At 41.6% G+C, this 20,316-nt stretch overlaps 1 protein-coding gene across 1 annotated transcript; it reads left to right on the top strand.

Annotated features, from left to right (window-relative positions):
• Nucleotides 1-9,192: 9,192 nt before the first annotated feature.
• On the top strand, nucleotides 9,193-13,864 carry LOC308366174 (E3 SUMO-protein ligase ZBED1-like; the record flags this gene model as incomplete). Its single annotated transcript, XM_080839809.1, has 4 exons — nucleotides 9,193-9,751; nucleotides 10,137-10,759; nucleotides 10,867-11,117; nucleotides 13,744-13,864. The coding sequence occupies 4 exons, from the start codon at nucleotides 9,193-9,195 to the stop codon at nucleotides 13,862-13,864; spliced, it is 1,554 nt and encodes a 517-aa protein (XP_080695935.1).
• Between the last annotated feature and the right edge of the window lie 6,452 nt (nucleotides 13,865-20,316).

The following is a 20,316-nucleotide window of genomic DNA, read 5'->3' on the forward strand; positions in this document are numbered from 1 at the left end:
GGGCAGCAAACATACAGAAAATACTCAGCTGGTGGTATGAGAGTGAGTTGGACTGGTGTAAAATGGAGTCCCTCTCCTGCCCCACCTCCTCACTTGTAGCTCTGACATGCTCCCCTTTACCATTCTCAGCCACAAACTATACTTCAAACCCTGTAATCTTGTCAACCTTGAAAGTATGGACACAGTTTCGCAAACACTTCAAACTAAACAATTTCATCATCATTGGTCCATTATGCAATAATCATAATTTTTTACCTTCTAAACTTGACTCTACATTTACTCTGTGGAAGGAGAAAGGTATCACATCATTCCGAGATCTGTTTTTAAATGGGATATTTATCGACTTTAAAAGTTTGGCCCAAGAGCATGACTTACACCATGGCAACTTCTTCCGCTACCTCCAGGTTCGCAGTTTTGTCAAAGATAATTGCAGCCCATTCCCATCTCTGCCAGCAGATTTACCGACAATTCTTGACAGACCTGAAAGCCTGATAAGGATGGTGTCTAAGTTATACACAGATATTCTTCAATTCAACCCCTCGCCGCTGGCCAGAGCTAAACAGCAATGGGAAAACGAGCTAGGAGTCCAATTTCAAGACCTCTGGTGGGACAGGGCCAAACTACAAGTAAATTATTCTTCATCCTGCGCCCGCCTTAACTTAATACAGTACAAAGTACTGCACAGAATGCACTTCAGCAAATCCAAATTGGCAAAGTTTTTCCCTGGTACGAGTGATGCCTGTAATAGATGTGCCTTTGTCCCCTCTGACTTAGCCCATACCTTCTGGTCGTGCTCAAAACTAACAGGATTCTGGAAGAACTTTTTCAAGATTATTTCTGAGGCTCTAGATGCAGATATCACTCCCTGTCCACTTATTGCCATATTTGGAGTACCCCTGAACCACTTTCAATTTAGTAAACCGAAATTAAATGTTTTAGCATTTGCCTCTTTGATTGCCCGCAGATGTATCCTTCTACACTGGAAGTCACCCAAACCCCCAGCAGATAAGTCTTGGGAGAATGATCTCATGTCATTCCTTAAGCTGGAGAAGATTAAATTCTCACTTAGAGGGTCAATTGGGAATTTCTACGCTACATGGCAGCCTCTCCTCTCATATTTTGATAAAGTAGCTACTTCTCCTACTACTTAGAACTAAATTATCAGTACCAGTTTAACTGTTACATACAGACACTTTGACTGATTCGATACATTGATAGAGAAAGGTGGACCAACATGGGATGGGAGCGTGGGTGGGTTTTTAAGTTGTGTATATTTTTCTTTCTTGTATCTCTTTATTTTTATTTTTATTTTTCAATTTTATTTTTTACATGTCTTGTCTATTAAAAAAAAAAAAAAAAAAAAAAGATGGATCACACAGCTAATTGTAATGTATCTATGCTATTTCATATGATGTGTTTCAATAAACAAAAAAAAAAAAAAAAAAAAAAACATTGATCTTTGTCAAACCAAACTCTTGAGTAATTGTATGTAGAAATGAAGGCGTGGAAATTCATGAGGTATGGAGAGTGGACTTTGTAACATAACACCATTTTAATGGGGTCTTGAGAAGATACTTTCTTTTTACATGTATGCGCCTCCTAACATTGAATCGATGGGTATCGCTACAAGACGTAACGTTCTTTTTTTATCCTGTGGGCTGGCCGTGGGCTGCCCGTGCGGGGCCATAGGCAGAAAACCTATACTGGCCCCGAATGTGGCAGCCCGCACGGGGCCAGCATAGGTTTTCTGGGCAGTTTTAGAATTTAGAATCTCTCCGGCGAGAGCCCGCAGTGAGCCCGCAGTGAACCCAAAGCTGCGGGCCTCGCTTGGCAAGCCCATACCGGGCCTGTGTGGGATTGGTGTGGGCTAGCCCTAGCCCACAGTGCCCACAGAATGCCCGCATGGGGCCCGTGGAGGCTTGCTTGCTGGGAAGTTACAAAAACCTGTCAAAAGTAGCTTGCTACATTAATAGCTACTTTTCAGTTAAACAAGCCAAGTCAATGCTAACTAATTTTACTTTTAAAATAATTTATAAATTCAATTCAATTTTATTTATATAGCTCCAGAACAATACATTTGTCTCAAGGCGCTTTACAGAGACAGGACCTGAAACGAAAAATAAAATGACAATAATACAACTCAATTCCATGTAGGCTACTTGGTTTCCCTGTAATGTTACTAAAACAGCCTGGTTAAGTCCACACTATTAAAGATGCAGACAATTTGTGTAAACACTTCAAACACAGCACTCAATGTGAAATGTCACTTTAAACGGTCACTCAGTAATAACCCAACACAGGGAACTCATGTCCACAGTGAAACTGAACAGTCCGGGCAGTAAGCTCCACGATCTGGCTGTGCAGGGTAATAATGTGCGTAAGGCAGGTGGGTATACGACAGTCAGAGCAGGGACCAACAGGCGGTGTCTTTAGAAGCAGTAGAGTGCAGGTCCACCGTTAGCGTGTGTGTTGTCCGCCCTTTGCTGCTGGTAACCTGTGGCTTAAAAGTACTCCACTCGCATGGTAAGCTAATGACTAGCGGAGATTTTCCCTGCCTTACAGCTGCAGCTAGTTTGCCAAACTAGCACCCGGCTATGTTCAGTGGGCCACGGTATTAGTGCTCCCCTAAGACCCTAATTCCCGGGCGTGTTGGTTCCTCCACCCCGTGACACACATACACATCCTGTCTTCTTAATTTGTGTGTGTTTGATGGCTGCAGGGAAGCGAAATGTGCAGGAGAAAATAGCTTTCGAGGACGCTACTTCGCTACTTGATCAATAAAAGAGCTTAGCTACTGAAAAGTTACTTGCTTTTATAAATAGCGACGCTACCGCAAAGCTACTGGCAAATGTAGTTAAGCTTGTAGCGACGCTACTGCCCATCACTGCTCTAACCTTACTCCACCCAATCAGAAAGCCCTAACCTGAATCTAATGACCCACCCATTTTCTAGGTAAAACCCCATTTTGACATCATATTGTGTGTGTGACTAACACTCAAACTAATTAAATTAATTATCTAACATTACTTCTGACTCCTATTAAAATATCCCACAATTCATACGAGATATATATTAATGCAAGGCACTTGATTAATATATTCTTAAGTCATTAACAGGGTTTCGAAATGATCACTATCAAAATGAATTTGATGATGGTACAAATCTATGGCTATGGCATTAGAGTATTGACCTGTTGTGTTTTCACATCTTTAATTACAATTTTCACTCTAACACAGGATCCTCTTCCATCTTTTCCACAACCAAATGCTGCAAGATCAGGGTATATGAAAAAAGACTGACTGGACTGTCGCTCATGAATATTCACACTGAATTGGAAATTGACAGCGAAGAAGTATTAAAACAATTTGATGCAACTGGCAGAAGGAGAATTATTTGCGCGTGTGTGAATGTGCATGCGCATATTTTTATTTTTTTGAGGGGGGGACGTTGGTGGCTCTATGCATTTGGTGAGGAAGGTTGCCTTCCGTAGTTGCGTTTACAGTTTAACTTAAACAAAGTTGAATTTGATCAAAATGTAGTATTTCCGCGAACAATAGTACAATTACAATACCATTATAATAAGTCTTCATTTTTAATACACAACATCCATAATCATGCCATGTTTGTTTTGTGCTTGTTTAAGTGAATAGACTGCACCTACAACTGAATCTGTCATGATCTGATCTGGATCCATGTTATTTGTCATGTGCCCCATGTCTTGTGCTCTCTCTCTCCCTCTCCTTTTCCGACGGAACTGTGTGAGCGATGCCTTACAATACAAAGCGCTCACACGGTTCAGTCGGAATGCGTTGATCCGTTAAGAGTGATGATCCCCATTCACTTTGAATGGGGTGTCGTCATCCTTTGCCGAAATTAATTGTGGCTCTGTTCAGTTCGGCAAAGGAGGACGTCACCCCATTCAAATATATTTTTTTTCATAGTTACCGAGAAATAGGCACTGTAAAATGTAAAAACCCCTTTAACTGAAATATACGTCTGATAGGATTTGCGAGGTGTCTGAGCCCCCTTATTTAATTTTAGCATGCTACTACTCACAGGGTAAACAGCTTGCTAGTGGCGAGATTGGTTTGTTGACCTGTCAATCTCACAATAACGTCTCTGGTATCAACAGAACCCCATGCGCCAGACTCCTCCTCCGCCATCCGTTGGATCAACGCATTCTAACGCGTAGGTGTGAACCATAGATATCCTATATAAAGGCTAGATGTCTTGCCCGCGTTTTTGGCCGACGGAGTCGAATGTCCGCACATGGCGGCCATTTTGCGACAGGGGAGCTTGCTCACCCTTAAAGGCACCCAGTGCAACTTTATAGGCTTGAGACTCGAAAAATAAACATTCAATTTCGAGTCTTTTTTACACAAAGTAAGTTTCAATAACTCCATACCATTACATATCGACATTCAAGGAGCAAAGGTGAGACATTGTTGTGTGGTGAGAACTGATAGAAAATCGTAAACAACAACAATCGCCGGTGGGGAGAGGCCATTTTTCCATTAACTGGAATCCTGATTTGGGGGGAAAATGGCGATGATTGTTGTTGTTTACGATTTTCTATCAGTTCTCACCACACAACGACGTCTCATCTTTGCTCCTTGAATGTCGATTTGTAATGGTATGGAGTTATTGAAACTTACTACGTGTAAAAAAGACTAGAAATTGAATGTTTATTTTTAAGCCTCGAAAGTTGCACTGGGTGCCTTTATCATTGTGTTGATAGTGGTACATACTTTTTAAATAACCAGAACTTGCTCAATTTTCAACCGGGTTGGTTTGTTATAAACGTAAGATATGTAGTTATGACACTGTATAGTAATGAAGAATTATAAACATGGGTTTTCATATGAAAATAACATTGAACAAAACAGATACGTGCAATAAATACACACATGCACAAGCTATTTATGTAAATTATATTATTGATATTATTATTGATAGATATTATTGTTAACAATATCTAGGCTACTAAAACGCAGCATACAGAATGGCAACAGGAGATAAATGTATACTATTATTATCATCTTTATAAAAGCAATTTTACTGATATAATAAAATAAAGGTGATCCCACAGATTCTCGTTTCGAGGGAACGTTCAATAGAGCATGCATAGGCTGCACAAAAGTCTGGCATCTTCACTGGCAATAAAATCTGCAATTTCCTGTCGAAATCATAATGTAATGTTTAACAAACCAACCCGATTGGAAATCATGTGCAACTTCAGTTATATCATCATGTGCAACTTGAAGTAACACAATGCAACAATTATACTTCAGGATTAGGGTTAGGATAAGGGTCAATGACATGACATGCATAGTTTTGTGTCCGACTGCAACATTTTCTTTTTAAATAGTTTTAATCAATTCATGACATGCATCACTTTATTCTATTTAATCTATTTAGTTTGAATACATTTTCAGTGTATTAGAAAAACAAATATTATTTTGTGTTTTGGCATGTCAAACCCCCTATATGCCAGGTGGCGCAACCGTCCGTGCAAATTAACAGACCAAAAAAAGTACTGAAAATGGTGTTTTAATAATAATAAATTCAAAGTAAGATACTGTGGCATGATTTTATATTTGTAACCTTTTAAATAAATCCAAATTTCTAAATATTAAAGGCACCCAGTGCAACTTTCAAGGCATGAGACTCAAAAATAAACATTCAATATCTAGTCTTTTTTTACACGTAGTAAGTTTCAATAACTCCATACCATTACATATCGACATTCGAGGAGCAAAGATGAGACGTCATTGTGTGGTGAGAACTGATAGAAAATCGTAAACAACAACAATCGCCGGCCATTTTGTTTCCAAATCTTTATTTATTGGTGGCACCAATAAATAAAGATTTGAAAACAAAATGGCGTCTCCCCACCGGCGGCGCTTGTTGTTATTAACGATTTTCTATCAGTTCTCACCAAACAACAACGTCTCATCTTTGCTCCTTGAATGTCGATATGTAATGGTATGGAGTTATTGAAACTTACTATGTGTAAAAAAGACTAGAAATTGAATGTTTATTTTTTGAGTCTCAAGCCTATAAAGTTGCACTGGGTGCCTTTAATACTTTGATCTAGTTGAGCTAATTGAACAACTTTTGTCCAGCAATGTTTCTCAAATGTCAGGGTGGCGCAACCATAGATATCTTAGATAAAGGCTAGATGGATTATGCCGGACTCTTGAATGTCCGCACAGGAGGCCATTTTGAGGACAGTATAGCTTCCGGTAGGGATCAGTGGTACGTTAGGTAACGTCAGTGATCTTCACAATCGTTTACACTCTTATCTCGCGGAAATTTTGACGGATTTAAAAATGACTTGATTTACAATCGTCATTACCTTGGTAATAATTCTGAATGCTTGAACAATGTGCAGCTTAATTGTGTATCACGGCTATTGTGTATCAGTCATTTTACATCAATTGGCGAGTAATTGTTCTTTCTTTTCAATATAGCCTAACTTAAGTTGCACATAATAAAACTGAAGTTGCACATGATTTCCAATCGGGTTGGTTTGTTAAACATCTTACATTATGATTTCGACAGGAAATTGCTGACTTTATTGCCAATGAAGATGCCAGAATTTTGTGCAACCTGCTCTATTGAACACTCCCTTAAAACGAGACCTGTCAATGTTATTTTCATATGAAAACCCATGTTTATAATTCTTCATAAGTATGTAGTGCCATAAGAAATATCTTACGTTTATAACAAACCAACCCCGTTTGAAAATCGGTTGAAAATTCAGCAAGTTCTGGTTATTTAAAAAGTACCACTACCAACACAATGTTAAGGGGGAGTGAGCTATACTGTCCTCAAAATGGCCGAAATGTGCGGACATTCGACTCCGTCGGCCAGAAACGCAGGCAGGATATCTAGCCTTTATTATAGATATCTATGGTGCAACCAGTCAGTCAGGTGGCGCAACTGCAAGGAATTTACCTATACATTATAATATTATTATTAATTAATTATAATATGATGTATAAGGCTCTTAGATTGTCTATTAATTTTCAAAAATGTTTATTAGTTTAATATTAATGATGGTATACAGTTTCAAACATTTTCATGATTTTTTTTAATGATTTTAGATGCCATTATCAACTAAGGAGAAATCTGCACACACAGGGAGCGCACTGATCCGGCTGCAAGAGAAACATACCTTGCAAAAAGAAAATAAAGGTATGATAAACTGTAATGCAAGCCTGGCTTTTTTAGTTGTTACTTTTATACAGTTGTCAGACATTTAAAATTTTGTAATGGGAATATGCCAGTTGATCAGTTCACATGTTTTGTAGTTATCAGAGGAGGAAAAATTGTGAAACCCCCCGTCAGCCAGCTGTCCACAACAGAACAGAAAAAAGTGAGACAACAGGGGAAGCAAGACCAGAGAAAGCACAGGGAAAGGAACACAGCTATGGAGGACATTTTCAATTTTACACCAGAGTCAATGGATACTACTCCCATAGAAGTCCCAGCAGAGTTTCAACCTAACCCTCCTGAGTTAGAGAGAATATTGTCAGTTTAGCTCCACCCAGAGCATCCCCAACACCAGAGAGAGTAGCCAACAGGAATATGAAATGGCCAAGAGAGAAGGCTAAACTGCGCCATAACATGCGCAAAATTAAAAGTGAGATGGAAGTTGACAAGAAAGGTTCTGAAAAATTAAGAAAGCGCGTAGAAAGATTAAGGGCCAAAGAATCGAAGAAGCAAAAGGATACATTGAATACTGAAGGGAAACGATCAGGGAAGAAACTGGCCATCCAGAGAAAGGAGAAAGTAGCTGAATTCCTCTGTCGGGATGAGCACAGTCGCTTACTGCCAGGTAGAAAGGACACAGTCACAATAAACAAAATGAAACAACAGCGGCGCGTCTTGGTCAAACCCTTGATTGAACTCCATCAGCAGTATAACTGTGAAATGACACACTGGCTGTCTTACAGACAATTTGTTAGGTATTGTCCTTTCTTTGTTACCCAACCGAAAGGTTTAGACTAGAACACATGTGCTTGTTTGGACCATGAAAATGTCAAATTTCTAACTGACAAACTACATGCGACAGGTCTTCTTAAAACTGCTAGCCTTTCTCAGCTGTTGTCCTCAATAACATGCAGCACAGAAAACAAGTCATGTATGTATAGAGTCTGTCCACAATGTTGCTACAATGAGGTGGAAGTTTCAATGCCTCAGACAGGAGATAATATGACCTGGAGTCAGTGGAAGAGAAAACCTGTGACAGAGGGGCTTAAGACATACATGAATTTTGTTAAAGAAGCCCAAACTGGACCCTGTGCTAAACTGTTGAAATTTGTTGAGTAACTAGTTTGTCATAATGACAAAGTCAGCGCATTTCAAGAGATTTTGTTAGTTTTGGCTGCTAGCATATCATTATCGAATAGCTATTGATCCGTTGTGCTGCTTTAAGTTATATTGAAAAGAAAGAACAATTATGCCTCTCCAATTAATGTAAATGAATGAGTAGTAGACTAGCCATGATACACAATTAAGCTGCACATTTCAACATCTTCAAGCATCCAGAATTAAAACCACGGTAATGACGTTTGTAAGAAACCAAGCCATTTGTAAATCCGTCAAGATTTCAGCGAAACAAGAGTGTAAACGATTGTGAAGATCACTGACTTTACCTAACGTACCACTTATCCCTCCAGGAAGCTATCCTGTCGCAAGATGGCCTCCAGTGCGGATAGGGCTGAACGATTAATCGCATTTTCGGTTTAATCGCGATATGATGAGACGCAATTTTCAAACCGCAACTGAAATAAAAACCGCGATTAAAATAAATAAAAAATTACATTGTGCTCACGTGACGCAACGTGGACACGTAAGGCGAGCGAAAGTCAGTAGGGCACTGGGCTGTATCAGCGTTTCATGCTGCTCTTTAACAATGGCCTCTGGATCAACTCAACAGTCCGAAACAAATGAGACTTTAGTCTCGAAAAGGAACAGCAAGTCGGTGGTGTGGGACCATTTTGGCTTTAAGAAAGATGATGATGCGCAGTGTCAACCGTTTCTACAACAAAGGATAACACAACCAACTTGTTTCAACATTTAAAAAAACATCATAAAACCATTTTCGACAGTTGCATGGAGAAAATACCGAGCACCAGTGCGCAAACCAAGCCCAACACATCAAGACAGGGGTCACTGGCCGAAATGTTTACTAGTGTCACTCCATATGACCGGAATTCCAAACGGCACGTAGAAATCACTCGGGCAATAACTGAGTATATCGCTAAAGATATGGTGCCTCTCAGCACGGTGACAAAGCCTGGGTTTAAGGCACTGGTGAATATACTCGATAAACGGTACGGTATACCCTCCCGTACATATTTTAGCCAGACTGCCATACAGGAGCTCTATAATACGTGCAAGTTGAAAGTCGCCGCGGAGCTTAAGACGGTGGAATTCTTTTCAACTACCACCGATATGTGGTCAAGCCACACATCTGAGCCTTATCAGAGTCTCACGGTTCATTTCATTGAGAGCGATTTTACACTCAAAGCTCGCTGCCTACAAGCTGCCTACTTCCCAGACGACCACACTGGGGAAAACATTGCAGCCGGCCTCAGGGAAGCGCTTGCCAGCTGGGATCTCCACGAGGAGAAGCAAGTCTGCATAACGACGGACAACGCGTCAAATATGGTGTTGGCCGCACGGATAAATGAGTGGACGCGGCTCCAGTGTTTTGGCCACAGATTACATCTTGCCATTGGTAAGTTATCATGTTGTGTGTGTGTGTGTGTGTGTAAAAAATCAGGGTAGGTATGGTATACAAATCTAATGTGTTGATTGAAAATACCCCCCCATTCCTTTTCGAATATGTCAATTTAAATATTATGTGTTTTTGATTTATGTGCTTATTTATATGTCTGTTTGTGGTGGAATGCCCACAAGCAATTTTTTTTAAACATTTTTTTTTACATGCTCGAAATAAACACACACACACAAACTGTTTATGTGTTGTTTGTGTGAGATAGAGAGAGGACAGTGGTGTGGATGTGTGTATTTCAGAATAACAGAGGATGTGAGTGTGTAATGGTGATGGCCTTGTATCACAAAACAATTGATTGTAATACACTACTTTGTATTTCTTTCAGAAAATGCCCTCAAAGATGACAGAGTGTCAAGGGCAACAGCAGTGTGCAGGAGGCTGCTGGGGCACTTTTCCCACAGTTGGAAGAAAAAGGCAGCACTAACGGAGGCACAGAGGGAACTCAAACTCCCTGAGCACAACCTTATAACTGAGTGCTCAACAAGATGGGGATCCAAAGAAATGATGATTGCCAGAGTGCTTGAACAGGCCAAAGCCATTACTCAGGTATTGTCTGGTGACCGAAATGCACGCCCCCTCATCCCGACCTGGCAGGATACTGGCGTGCTGGAGTCCATCCACAAGGCACTGCATCCTCTACTGGAATTCACAGATGCGCTTTCTGGAGAGGAATATGTGAGCACCTCCTACCTCAAGCCAGTTCTCCACCTTTTTGCCACATCAGTACTGGCTGAAGATGCTGAGGACACTGACCTCACTCAAACAATAAAAACCAAAGTCCTAGCATACCTCGATAGCAAGTATGGAGACCCAAACATCCATGAGCTTTTGGATGTTGCCTGTTTCCTGGACCTGTTTTTTCAGTTTATAAGTGTGGACAACATCCCTGCCATCAAGACCCGACTGAAGACAGAGATGGTAGACTTAGCCAAACGCCCATATCATCGGGTAAATGATAGTAATGTCGTAATGATAGTAATGTATTTCACAGAAACACAATATTTCTGTAAAATCTAACTGGAAAACTAATGGCTGTTTTTTTATTTTTTATCTAGGAGAAGAGATCTCGCAACGACACTTTTCCACTAAGTGCACAGCCCTTGGGGGAAAAGGCGAAGAGGTCTCTTGGCAGCTTTTTCAAGACCAGTGCAGCCACTCCGTCTCTGCCTGTAACACCAGAAGATGTGGCAGAGGCAGAGGTAGACAGTTACATGATGACTCCTGCCAGTGATGTAGAAGAAGATCCCTTGGCTTGGTGGAGGGTGCACGAGGTCAGCTACCCACAATTGTCCACCATGGCCCGCAAGTATCTTTGTGTACCTGCCACAAGTGCTCCCTCAGAGCGTCTTTTTAGCATAGGAGGGAATATTGTGACTTGCACTCGCACATCGTTGAAGCCAGCAAAAGTAAATATGCTGGTTTTCTTAGCAAAAGTGTATAAAAAAATCGAAAATCGAATCTAAATCGCAATATTTTTTGGGAAAAAAAAAAATCGCAATTAGATTATTTTCCCAAATCGTTCAGCCCTAAGTGCGGACGTTCAAGACTCCACCGTGAGACATCCAGCCTTTACATATAGGATATCTATGGTGTGAACGGTGTGTTACGCCCGACTCACATTGTTGCGGTGGAAGGCGTTGATGCAACGGACGGTGGAGGAGGAGTCTGGCGCATGCGGTTCTGTTGATAACGGAGACGTTATAGTGAGATTAACAGGTCAACAAACCAATCACGTCACTAGTAGGCTTTTACCCTGTGAGTAGTAGCATGCTAACCCTAACCCATCATTAGACAGTGTGCTCAGACACCTCGCAAATCCTATGATACGTATTTCTCAGTTACAATAAAGGGTTTTTTACATTGTACAGTGTCTATTTCTCGGTAACTTTTAAAAAATCTAACCAAAAAAAAGTCAAACAACCAACTTGTAGGTACAAATACGACCATCTACGGAGTTTGGCAGCCATGTTTTTTTTTTTGAGTTTGCCGCTCTGTAGACGTGAGCATATACGGGATATGATTGGCTAGTGCCTGTGCTGTCAGTTATGCATGAAAGGCAATATGATTGGCTGACGCATGCATTGCCTGTTGAAAAGTTGAACCTTCTTCAACTCTTGTCGCGAGCAAAGCATGAAACGCAACGCACGCGAACCAAACGGAGCCACAATTCAGTTCGGCAAAGGATGATGTCACCCCATGCAAAGTGAATGGGGATACGTTAACCCTGACGCATCAACGCCTTCCAACGCAGCAATGTGAGTCGGGCGTTACTCTTCCAGGTGCCTGGTCTAACACACCTGTGGCTAATTGGACCTCGTCTCTCCCGTGCCTGGTCACACACCTGTGTCTATTTGGACCTCGTCAGTGCCTGTGTTAAACCGTGCTCTAAAGAGCATTTAGTGCTGGATTATCTACTCGCTTGCCTGGAAATCTCTCTTGCCTCGTTTTTCTGTTGCATTCCTTCTGCCTGTCTGTTTGCCTGGAAATGCTTTTGGATTATGGATTTTACCCTTTGTGGGTTTTCTTGGACTGTGCAACTAGCCCTAGCCTGTGAGTATTTATGTTTCTGTCTTTTGCTGCCTGCCTTGCCTCATTGAGATCCCCATGTTTTATATCTTCTGAGCTTTGTTGTTTTTTCTGTTGGAACTCCTGCCTCTGTTTTTTGACAGACTCTGCAGAAAGGAAAGTTTGTTAAAAAAATTGATACGCCAAGTCTATTTATAGATGAACTTTATGTATAAGCTTACCCAAACTAACGGTTTTCAAGAGAGATATATGTCCTTTATAACTTGTTATCTCCTAACTGACGCAGCTACGATATACTACATATAATACAGTAAAAAAAAAAAAAAAAGTGGTAACAGCTGTTCAAATATCTAATCAACCTACCTTCATTTACTGATATAGGTACGCTACTGCCACTAACTGGACAAACAGTACCTCTGTCAAGCTTAAAAGGCACCGGGTGCTTAAAAGAGCCCAGGTTATGTAATGTTGACTTTTGAACGTCTCTTGAGTGACAGTTGCTATGCCAACGCCAATACATCACCCAGGCTCTTTTTGGAAATCTACTGCCTGGCGCTGAATTAAATTCCTCATAACGCGATTTATTTCAGAGCATCTTGCATTGAACTTCGCTACCTGAGACCGGCTTGCCTGTATTTTACCTGGAAAACAAACACTTGGAGACCGAAAATATCAACTGATAACCACTTTATTAATATCCTTTATTTATATATATATATATATATATAAATATATATATATACAATAACGTTGTACTAGTTAACACGTGTATTTGAATTTACCGTAATCTTGCTAGCGAGCCAGTTAGCTAACAATTTATTAAATAGAGATATCTAGATCGATAAATAGGTAGATAGTTAGATAGTAGGGTAGATAAGTGAGCTATCTGGATAGATAGACGGATATATTGTGAGTGAAAGAGAGAGAGAGAAAAAAAAGAACGTTAAATAGCAAACACTAGCTAGATAGTTTGATTGTTGGGACTTCGCTAAGGTTAATATAAGTATTTTCATTTAAACAAGATAATATGGCTACTCAATGAAATATTTTTCTATCTCTCTAGTGAGAAGAAGTACCAAGAAGGCACCTCTGAGGTGATTAAGCTTTCCTTTCGAAAAGGTGCAAAAAGGTTCATGATACAGGGTAAGTTTGTAATGTGTTAGGGTTGTGTACTGGACTCAGGGACACCGAGGAGGCTTTGTTCCATCCACCTGAGACAGAGCAGAGCGGTTCATGTTCAGAGTTGGAGGGGGACTCACTTCAGGTACATTTTTAAGTTCTTTGTACTGTTCAGTATTACAAATTTGCTGTCCAGAATGTGCCAGTACTGCAAATAAACATTTGACACGTGTGTTTTCTAAAGGACATCTACATGCATCCTATTAATCAATTATATCTTCCCACAGGTTGTCCAGGAAAGTGACAGTGTTGTCATTACAGGTGTCCAGCGGGGGCAGGCCTGCCCAGCTTCACTTAGCAGGGTGGAGGACCTCAGGGCCATGGTCCTCACTCCGTGTTGTTGGCTAGACGACATTATAATTGACCATTGTCAGGCTCTTTTACAGGCACAACATCCCCCACATAGGAGGCCTCTACGCCACGACGTCCCTCGCCCTACTTTCCTCCGTGCCTGCACCAACCCAGGGGTTTGTACAGATTTTTAATGTTTGTGCGAACCACTGGGTTACGGTAAGTAACATCGGGTGCAAGGTAGGTACTGTCAACATTTATGACTCCTTGGGTCATAGCCAGACTGAGGAGCTCATTTATCAAGTGACAGCTCTCCTCTGTTCCCCAAGTAGCCAGGTCCGGTTGGAGTGGCCTGATGTCCAGCAGCAGATGGGAGGCTCAGATTGTGGGCTGTTTGCTATTCCCATATAAAATGACCTACTGAATGTAAACATTCCTACAGAAGCACAACATTGACAGCATTGCAAACCGGCTAAGTGAGTGGCATAGAGAAGGGGCACCAATTCCAAAAGAGGCTGTGTAGGATTTCTCACTGGCATTACTAGGGGCTCTTGTCAAGGCCTTCACACCTCAGCCCGACCCAAGGTCTTTCATAAATACCCGCTTTTGGTGTACTACTCAGACTGTCAGTTACCTCCCTGCATCATCCAAGTAGATGTTGCCCATTGCATCAAACTGATCACTCGATGGGAATGTCTACAAAAAAAGGGACGCCTAGAAAAACACTTTTATGTGAGTGCCTTTGCACAGCTTTTGCAATGTTACTCAATTGAAGACGCAAGACACCTCATCCAATCTATTGCACTTGTGGCCCTAAGCGAGTCAGAGGGAAATGATGAAGCTGGCACACCAGTCATGTCCGAATTTTGTAAAAACAAGTCTGAAAACACGAATTGCAGAGGGCTACAACCCTGACATATGCCTGGGTGATGATATTTGCCAAAGTGGAGTGACTGAACATCCAGCCAGTCAGTGACTGAGGGTGGCTTTACACGACAACGCTCCCGGGTGAAAACGACAAAATATTTTATCAGATGTGCCTTTCGTTTAGACGGCGACAGCGTTTTTGGGGCTTGAAAACGCAAAGAAATGAACCCACCCTCCAGAGTGGAAATCTTAAAAACGCTCCACCGTCACGTTCCCGTCTAAAGGGTTGAAAACGCAAAAGTGTGCTCTGAGCTGCTCACGCTGGCTATCCTTGCCTACGCGTTGACGTCATACCCATGTGCAGTACATCCAAACACCAACAAACGTCAGATTCAAGATTATTTTAATGGCCACACATACAGGAAATTAACATGTCGGATTGCTGCCATGCTTTGGTTTTCCGAATTTCGATTTCGCGCTAAGGAGAGAAGTAGAAGGACGTTTCAACGCATGCGCGCGCTCTTGGTGTTGTTGTATGACAGTGCTTCACAGTACCACCTAGCCACCTGGCATGCATACTACATCAAGTTTCACACATTTTTGCGTCCCCGTGTGCATGCAGATTTCCACCCAAAGTCGCTCGTCTAAACGCGAAATAAAAAGTGGGAACGCAACGCCACTTTTGCGGTTTGTGTTCAGATCGTTGTCGTGTAAAGCTAGCCTGAATGCAACACGGATGCAAAATCTTGGGTTGCCGAAATCTGTGCTGAGAGCAGAAGACTTGCCTCACAAGGGGGTGACTGGGATAATCTGCTTTTTCTTCCTGAGCTGCTACCTCACTTAATAAGGGTGTGCTCATACCTGCCAATATGGACTGGTGTGATGGTGGAACATTTTGCAAGCAGCACGGCCAACGGCAGTTCTACTCATGTAGAGGCGAAATCCACAAATTTGAAATATGTTTTTTTTAAACACGAAAACCTGCCCATACGCCTGGACCGTTTCATCAGCAGACACCTCGATAACATCAAAGGACAGATGCGGTTTTCCTCTGCAGCCTTCTCAGTCAAAATCAAAGACACAGTAAAATAAAATTGACACACCTCCAGTTAACTGTGATAAAGGGAAGGCAAAAGACAACCCCATGGAAACTGGAGAGGCCTGCTGTACCACCAAAAAACATTAAGAGCTATTTAACCCCATGCCCTGAGTGGCTTCATGTTGACACGGCTCCTAAAAAACTAAATCCAATCTTACAAAACCTATTCAGGTAGACAAGGCACAGGTCAGTCTTATCAACACATGCGCATTTGACTCGATCTGTCAGTGTCTCTGCTGTGCATTCTGTGACTGTTAAGTCCCGGCTCATAAAATAAGTTGTTTCCTTATTTATCTTATTTTCTTCAGTGTTGTGTGTTGGTTTACTCATCTCTCCTCTCGTTTTAGATATCTCACGCCCTGCCCTTGTGTGTGTTCCGTCTTGATTATCGTCACCTGTCCCGTCATGATTGTTGTCACCTGTCCCTCATCACCTTGTGTATATAGTCTGTGTTCCTGTTGTCTCGTTGCCAGTTCGTTTAAGTTTCCTCCGTGTTGTTAGCGTCCCAGCGATTTCTCATGTTAATACTTTTCCTTGTGATACCGATCTCTGCCTGGAAATCCCCGCCTTATCGACTCTGCTTTCGCCTCTTCCCTACTTGTACCTCTGCCTGATCATTTACCTTCTACCTGTGTACCGAACCTGGACTGGAACTACATCGACCCCTGCCCCTGCCTGCCACCTGTTGGATTTGTTTACTTATTATTGGACTGCCTTATCATGTACCGAACTTGGAAAGTAAAACATTTTGATTTACTCTTTACCCCGGTCTCTGAGTCTGCTATTGAGTCCTGTACAAAATGCCGATCGTTAGTAACAATTTCATAATTTACATCAAGAGTCACCAGGGAAACACTGAAATCGTCAACATAGTGACAAGCATTGTGACAAAGGGGATGAACCATGATGCCAGACAGAGGGCAAATATTCTCCTGAACATTTTCAGCTACAAAGTACTGAGGTCAGGGGCAAAGCAGGTCGATTCAAAGTGTAACATTGCTTACATCAACAAAGTTGATGAGCCATGCTCCTACTCTGGTGAGATCCAGAGCTCAAATTCAGAAAGCAGTAGGGGGTGTGCCATTCAGGAGGCCAGTTCCCCTAGCACCTGTTGATGGGGGCATTTTAGAAAGAGAGGGCATCCAAAGTCTCCAGGCAGCACTTGTGGAGGGAGTCAAACTGCAACCCTCAGTGTGAAAAAAAATAAACGATCACGGTTGAGGAATTATATTCCTGCGGTGAGACAGGGGGCGCAATATCGCGGTATGCGATATTATTGCGCCATTAAGTTTTTTTTTTCCCATCTATCTAGCACAGGGCTGCCCAATTTGGGGCCCGCTGGATTTATTTTGGCCCGCGCTCCGGTCAGAATTATAGTTAGAACGTCATTCGTTAGACAGCATTTTAACCCATTTTTAACAGGGTCTCTGTTTCAACGTCATATTTAACGAAGACTGGTTGCAGTTCACTGCTTGGCCACAGTTTTTACATTGTTTCAGATGGGTCAAGGGGGGCGCTATTGACCTTTTGTCAATACAGATCCATATCTATGGTTATCTTGTTGCTATGCTAGCTAACTAGCTAGCTTTTACCTTAACCTTAAACGATTTAAATGGAAGAGCTCCGTTTGAATGAAATGATAGCTAGTTATCTAGCTGATGTTATAGTCTTCTCAACTTACATGTATAATGGGAAAAGGTAGAACAAGTTCATATTCATGAGTTCAAATTCACACATGTCAACACGAGTTTAGCAACTGCCAACTGTAAGTACCTTACTTATGTTTGTGTAAAGAATGTTGATATGAAATATGAAATCAACCAGTAGTCAATGTGCAAGCTCTCTCTCTCTCTATCTGAGTTGGGGCAGTCTGTCCTTCAGTTGAGGTCAAGGCATGACGCTCTCTTGCTACAAGTTTCACCTGTACGTGTTAGCTTAACAAATGTTTGTGGAGGTAGCCTTTGGAGTCAAGTGCTGTCACGGCGCTTGTTTCCACGGCACAGCTTACGCGTAACTGTTATATCTTTCTCTTTTGACGGATACAAATAGAAAATAATGGGAGTATTTCCATCGAAACATCAGCAGTCACTCTTGTTGCCTGCAATCATGTTTATTAGCCTTTAACTTGCTGTTAGTTGATTGGCCATTATAGAAGTCCCCTATCTATCTTCCCTGTGTATACTAATAGATTACATTAAATTAGTATGATATGTTAATAAATGTTTCTTTTTTTACCTGAAGCAAATGTTATCTTTCCCCATTATTTTCGTCTTGGAGTATACCAGAATGCTTAATTTAGGCCTACATGTTAAAATAACAAAATAATCTGGGGGGGATACCCCCAGACCCCCCTACAGGGGCTTGGTTTGTCACCTTTTTTAGCCCTTCTGAGTTTGCAGGTATGTATATTAATGGTAATGTTAATTGGGTACACATATGCAATACATTTCAATATAATGGGACCTGACCTAACATGAAACTCTGGTTTTGGCCCGCGGCCCTCCACTCCGATTAATATTTGGCCCCTGACGAGAAAGAATTTGGGCACCCCTGATCTAGCAAATAGAGTGGCAAAGTGTGACGTATTCTCCTTGGCAACTGGTTCCGCACAAAACGTTCAGGCTATCTAACGTAGGCTAACGTGCTAACGTTAGAAAGTTTGCAGTTTGGCAGGTTGCCACCTCGGAAATCACTTCAACCATTATTGCTGGTCACAGTAACTGTGTTATTGGATAGTACATTGTGTATTTCTCGGTTACTTTTGAAAAATGTAAGCGAGATAATGCTCATTTTAAATTCAAATCATAGCCGTCACCGGAGTTTTGTCCGCCATCTTTTCGGACACAGCCAGAATCTCTGGATACAACGGAGCTGAAGGTTTGTGTGGAACCAGTTGCCATGGAGAATACGTCACCACTTTGCCACTCCATTCGTTTGTTAATTACTAAATTTATATATACACATTTTAAAAAGGTTATTAAAAAAAGACATGGCAATTTTATAGCACTTTTTATTTTATTGAATGCAGATCAAAGGGCGGTAACGGCACAGATGCAAATTGTTTCTCCTACTGATTGAACTTAAAAACTAAATTTAGGAGAAGGCTGAACGTTTAAATGCATAAAATAAAATAAGCTGGTGCCTGTTTTTTTTATTATAATTAAGTAGCCTATACCAAATGAGAGGTACCAGGCACTACAATTTCACATTCACACACACACACAAAGGACGATGATTTATAGCTCTGTCATGTCCTTATTACGCGCAAGGAAAACCAGCATGTGCGGTTTGAGAGGATCTGAGAGGGTTGACAACATTTCCAGCGACACTCATGTGACACATGATGTGCTTGTTGCGCAAATACACATGTACTTGCGTGCCACTGTGGAGAGCAAGGGAAATCTCTCTAGTCAGAATATGAGTCTGATACTGACCCACTGGGCTGTGATTATGGGGTGCATTGGCGCCGGAACCATAGAGGCCGCGGGGCCAATGGCCCCCCCACCTTTCGGGATTTTATTTTTTTTTCTTCAAATTTGTATTGGTTGCACACGTCATTCCTATGCCATTCATTGAAGTTACATTGCTGCTAACCTGAAGATAGTCATAGTGGGGGGGCCTTTAGAAGTGCCAGGCCCACATTTCGTATAGTATTTAGAAAGAATCGACGTTTTAATTAACAGGAGAATTCGCAGCAAGAAAGATACATTCCAGCACTTTGACAATAATCAAAGTTTCCACGCTGTCTTTAACTGTTTGGCTTAATTTTCAGTACCATGGTGAGAGACCTATAGTCAGTCATAACTCTGACACCTGTACATGAGCATGGTACGCACTTCAAACTACATGAATTGGAACACATTGACATAATAACAGGAAGGCTTACAGACAAACCACACATATTATTGATGAATACAACACACATATTCTTAGAATTTAAGCTAACTGTCGCAGTGTAGTGCTCCTGCCCCCACACTGCACTGCGGTCCCACAACAACTCAAGTCCGAAGACGTGGTGCGGTCGGCAAGAATAGCGGTAGCGAAGACCATAGACCTAATCATGTCTATGGCGAAGATCGCTAAACAGGGGGACCTGACTGTTCCCATATTCAGGAGAGGGAGACTGAATGCTCTCTTGAGATGGCGAGAGATTTGGACTTTAGCGAGTGCCTTACAATATGAAGACTAACCTATTTCGCGGTATAGATAAACATCGGACAAAAAGTAAGGAAATGTGTGTTTGGTAGATTATTTCTTTTTGTATCAATGCCTCTGGGCAATAAATATTATACCATTGGAAAGCCTGTTTTAATTTGTGCCACATAAGGAACATGTATTTGTAGGATGAGCAGCAGAGCGGAGTAGATGTAGGTTGCGTTTATGAAAATGTTGTCAAACTGCTTATTCTGTGAACCACCACGGCACTTATGTCACCAGGGAATTCGCACTTAGCGCCTGGCCCCCTGCATGCGTGCGATTGATATAGCAAAAATTAAGGAGAGTGAAACATGCACGCGCATTTGGCCCCCCCACCACTGAAATT

The sequence above is a fragment of the Sprattus sprattus genome, assembly GCF_963457725.1.
Source record: "Sprattus sprattus genome assembly, chromosome: 5".
Taxonomy (NCBI): domain Eukaryota; kingdom Metazoa; phylum Chordata; class Actinopteri; order Clupeiformes; family Clupeidae; genus Sprattus; species Sprattus sprattus.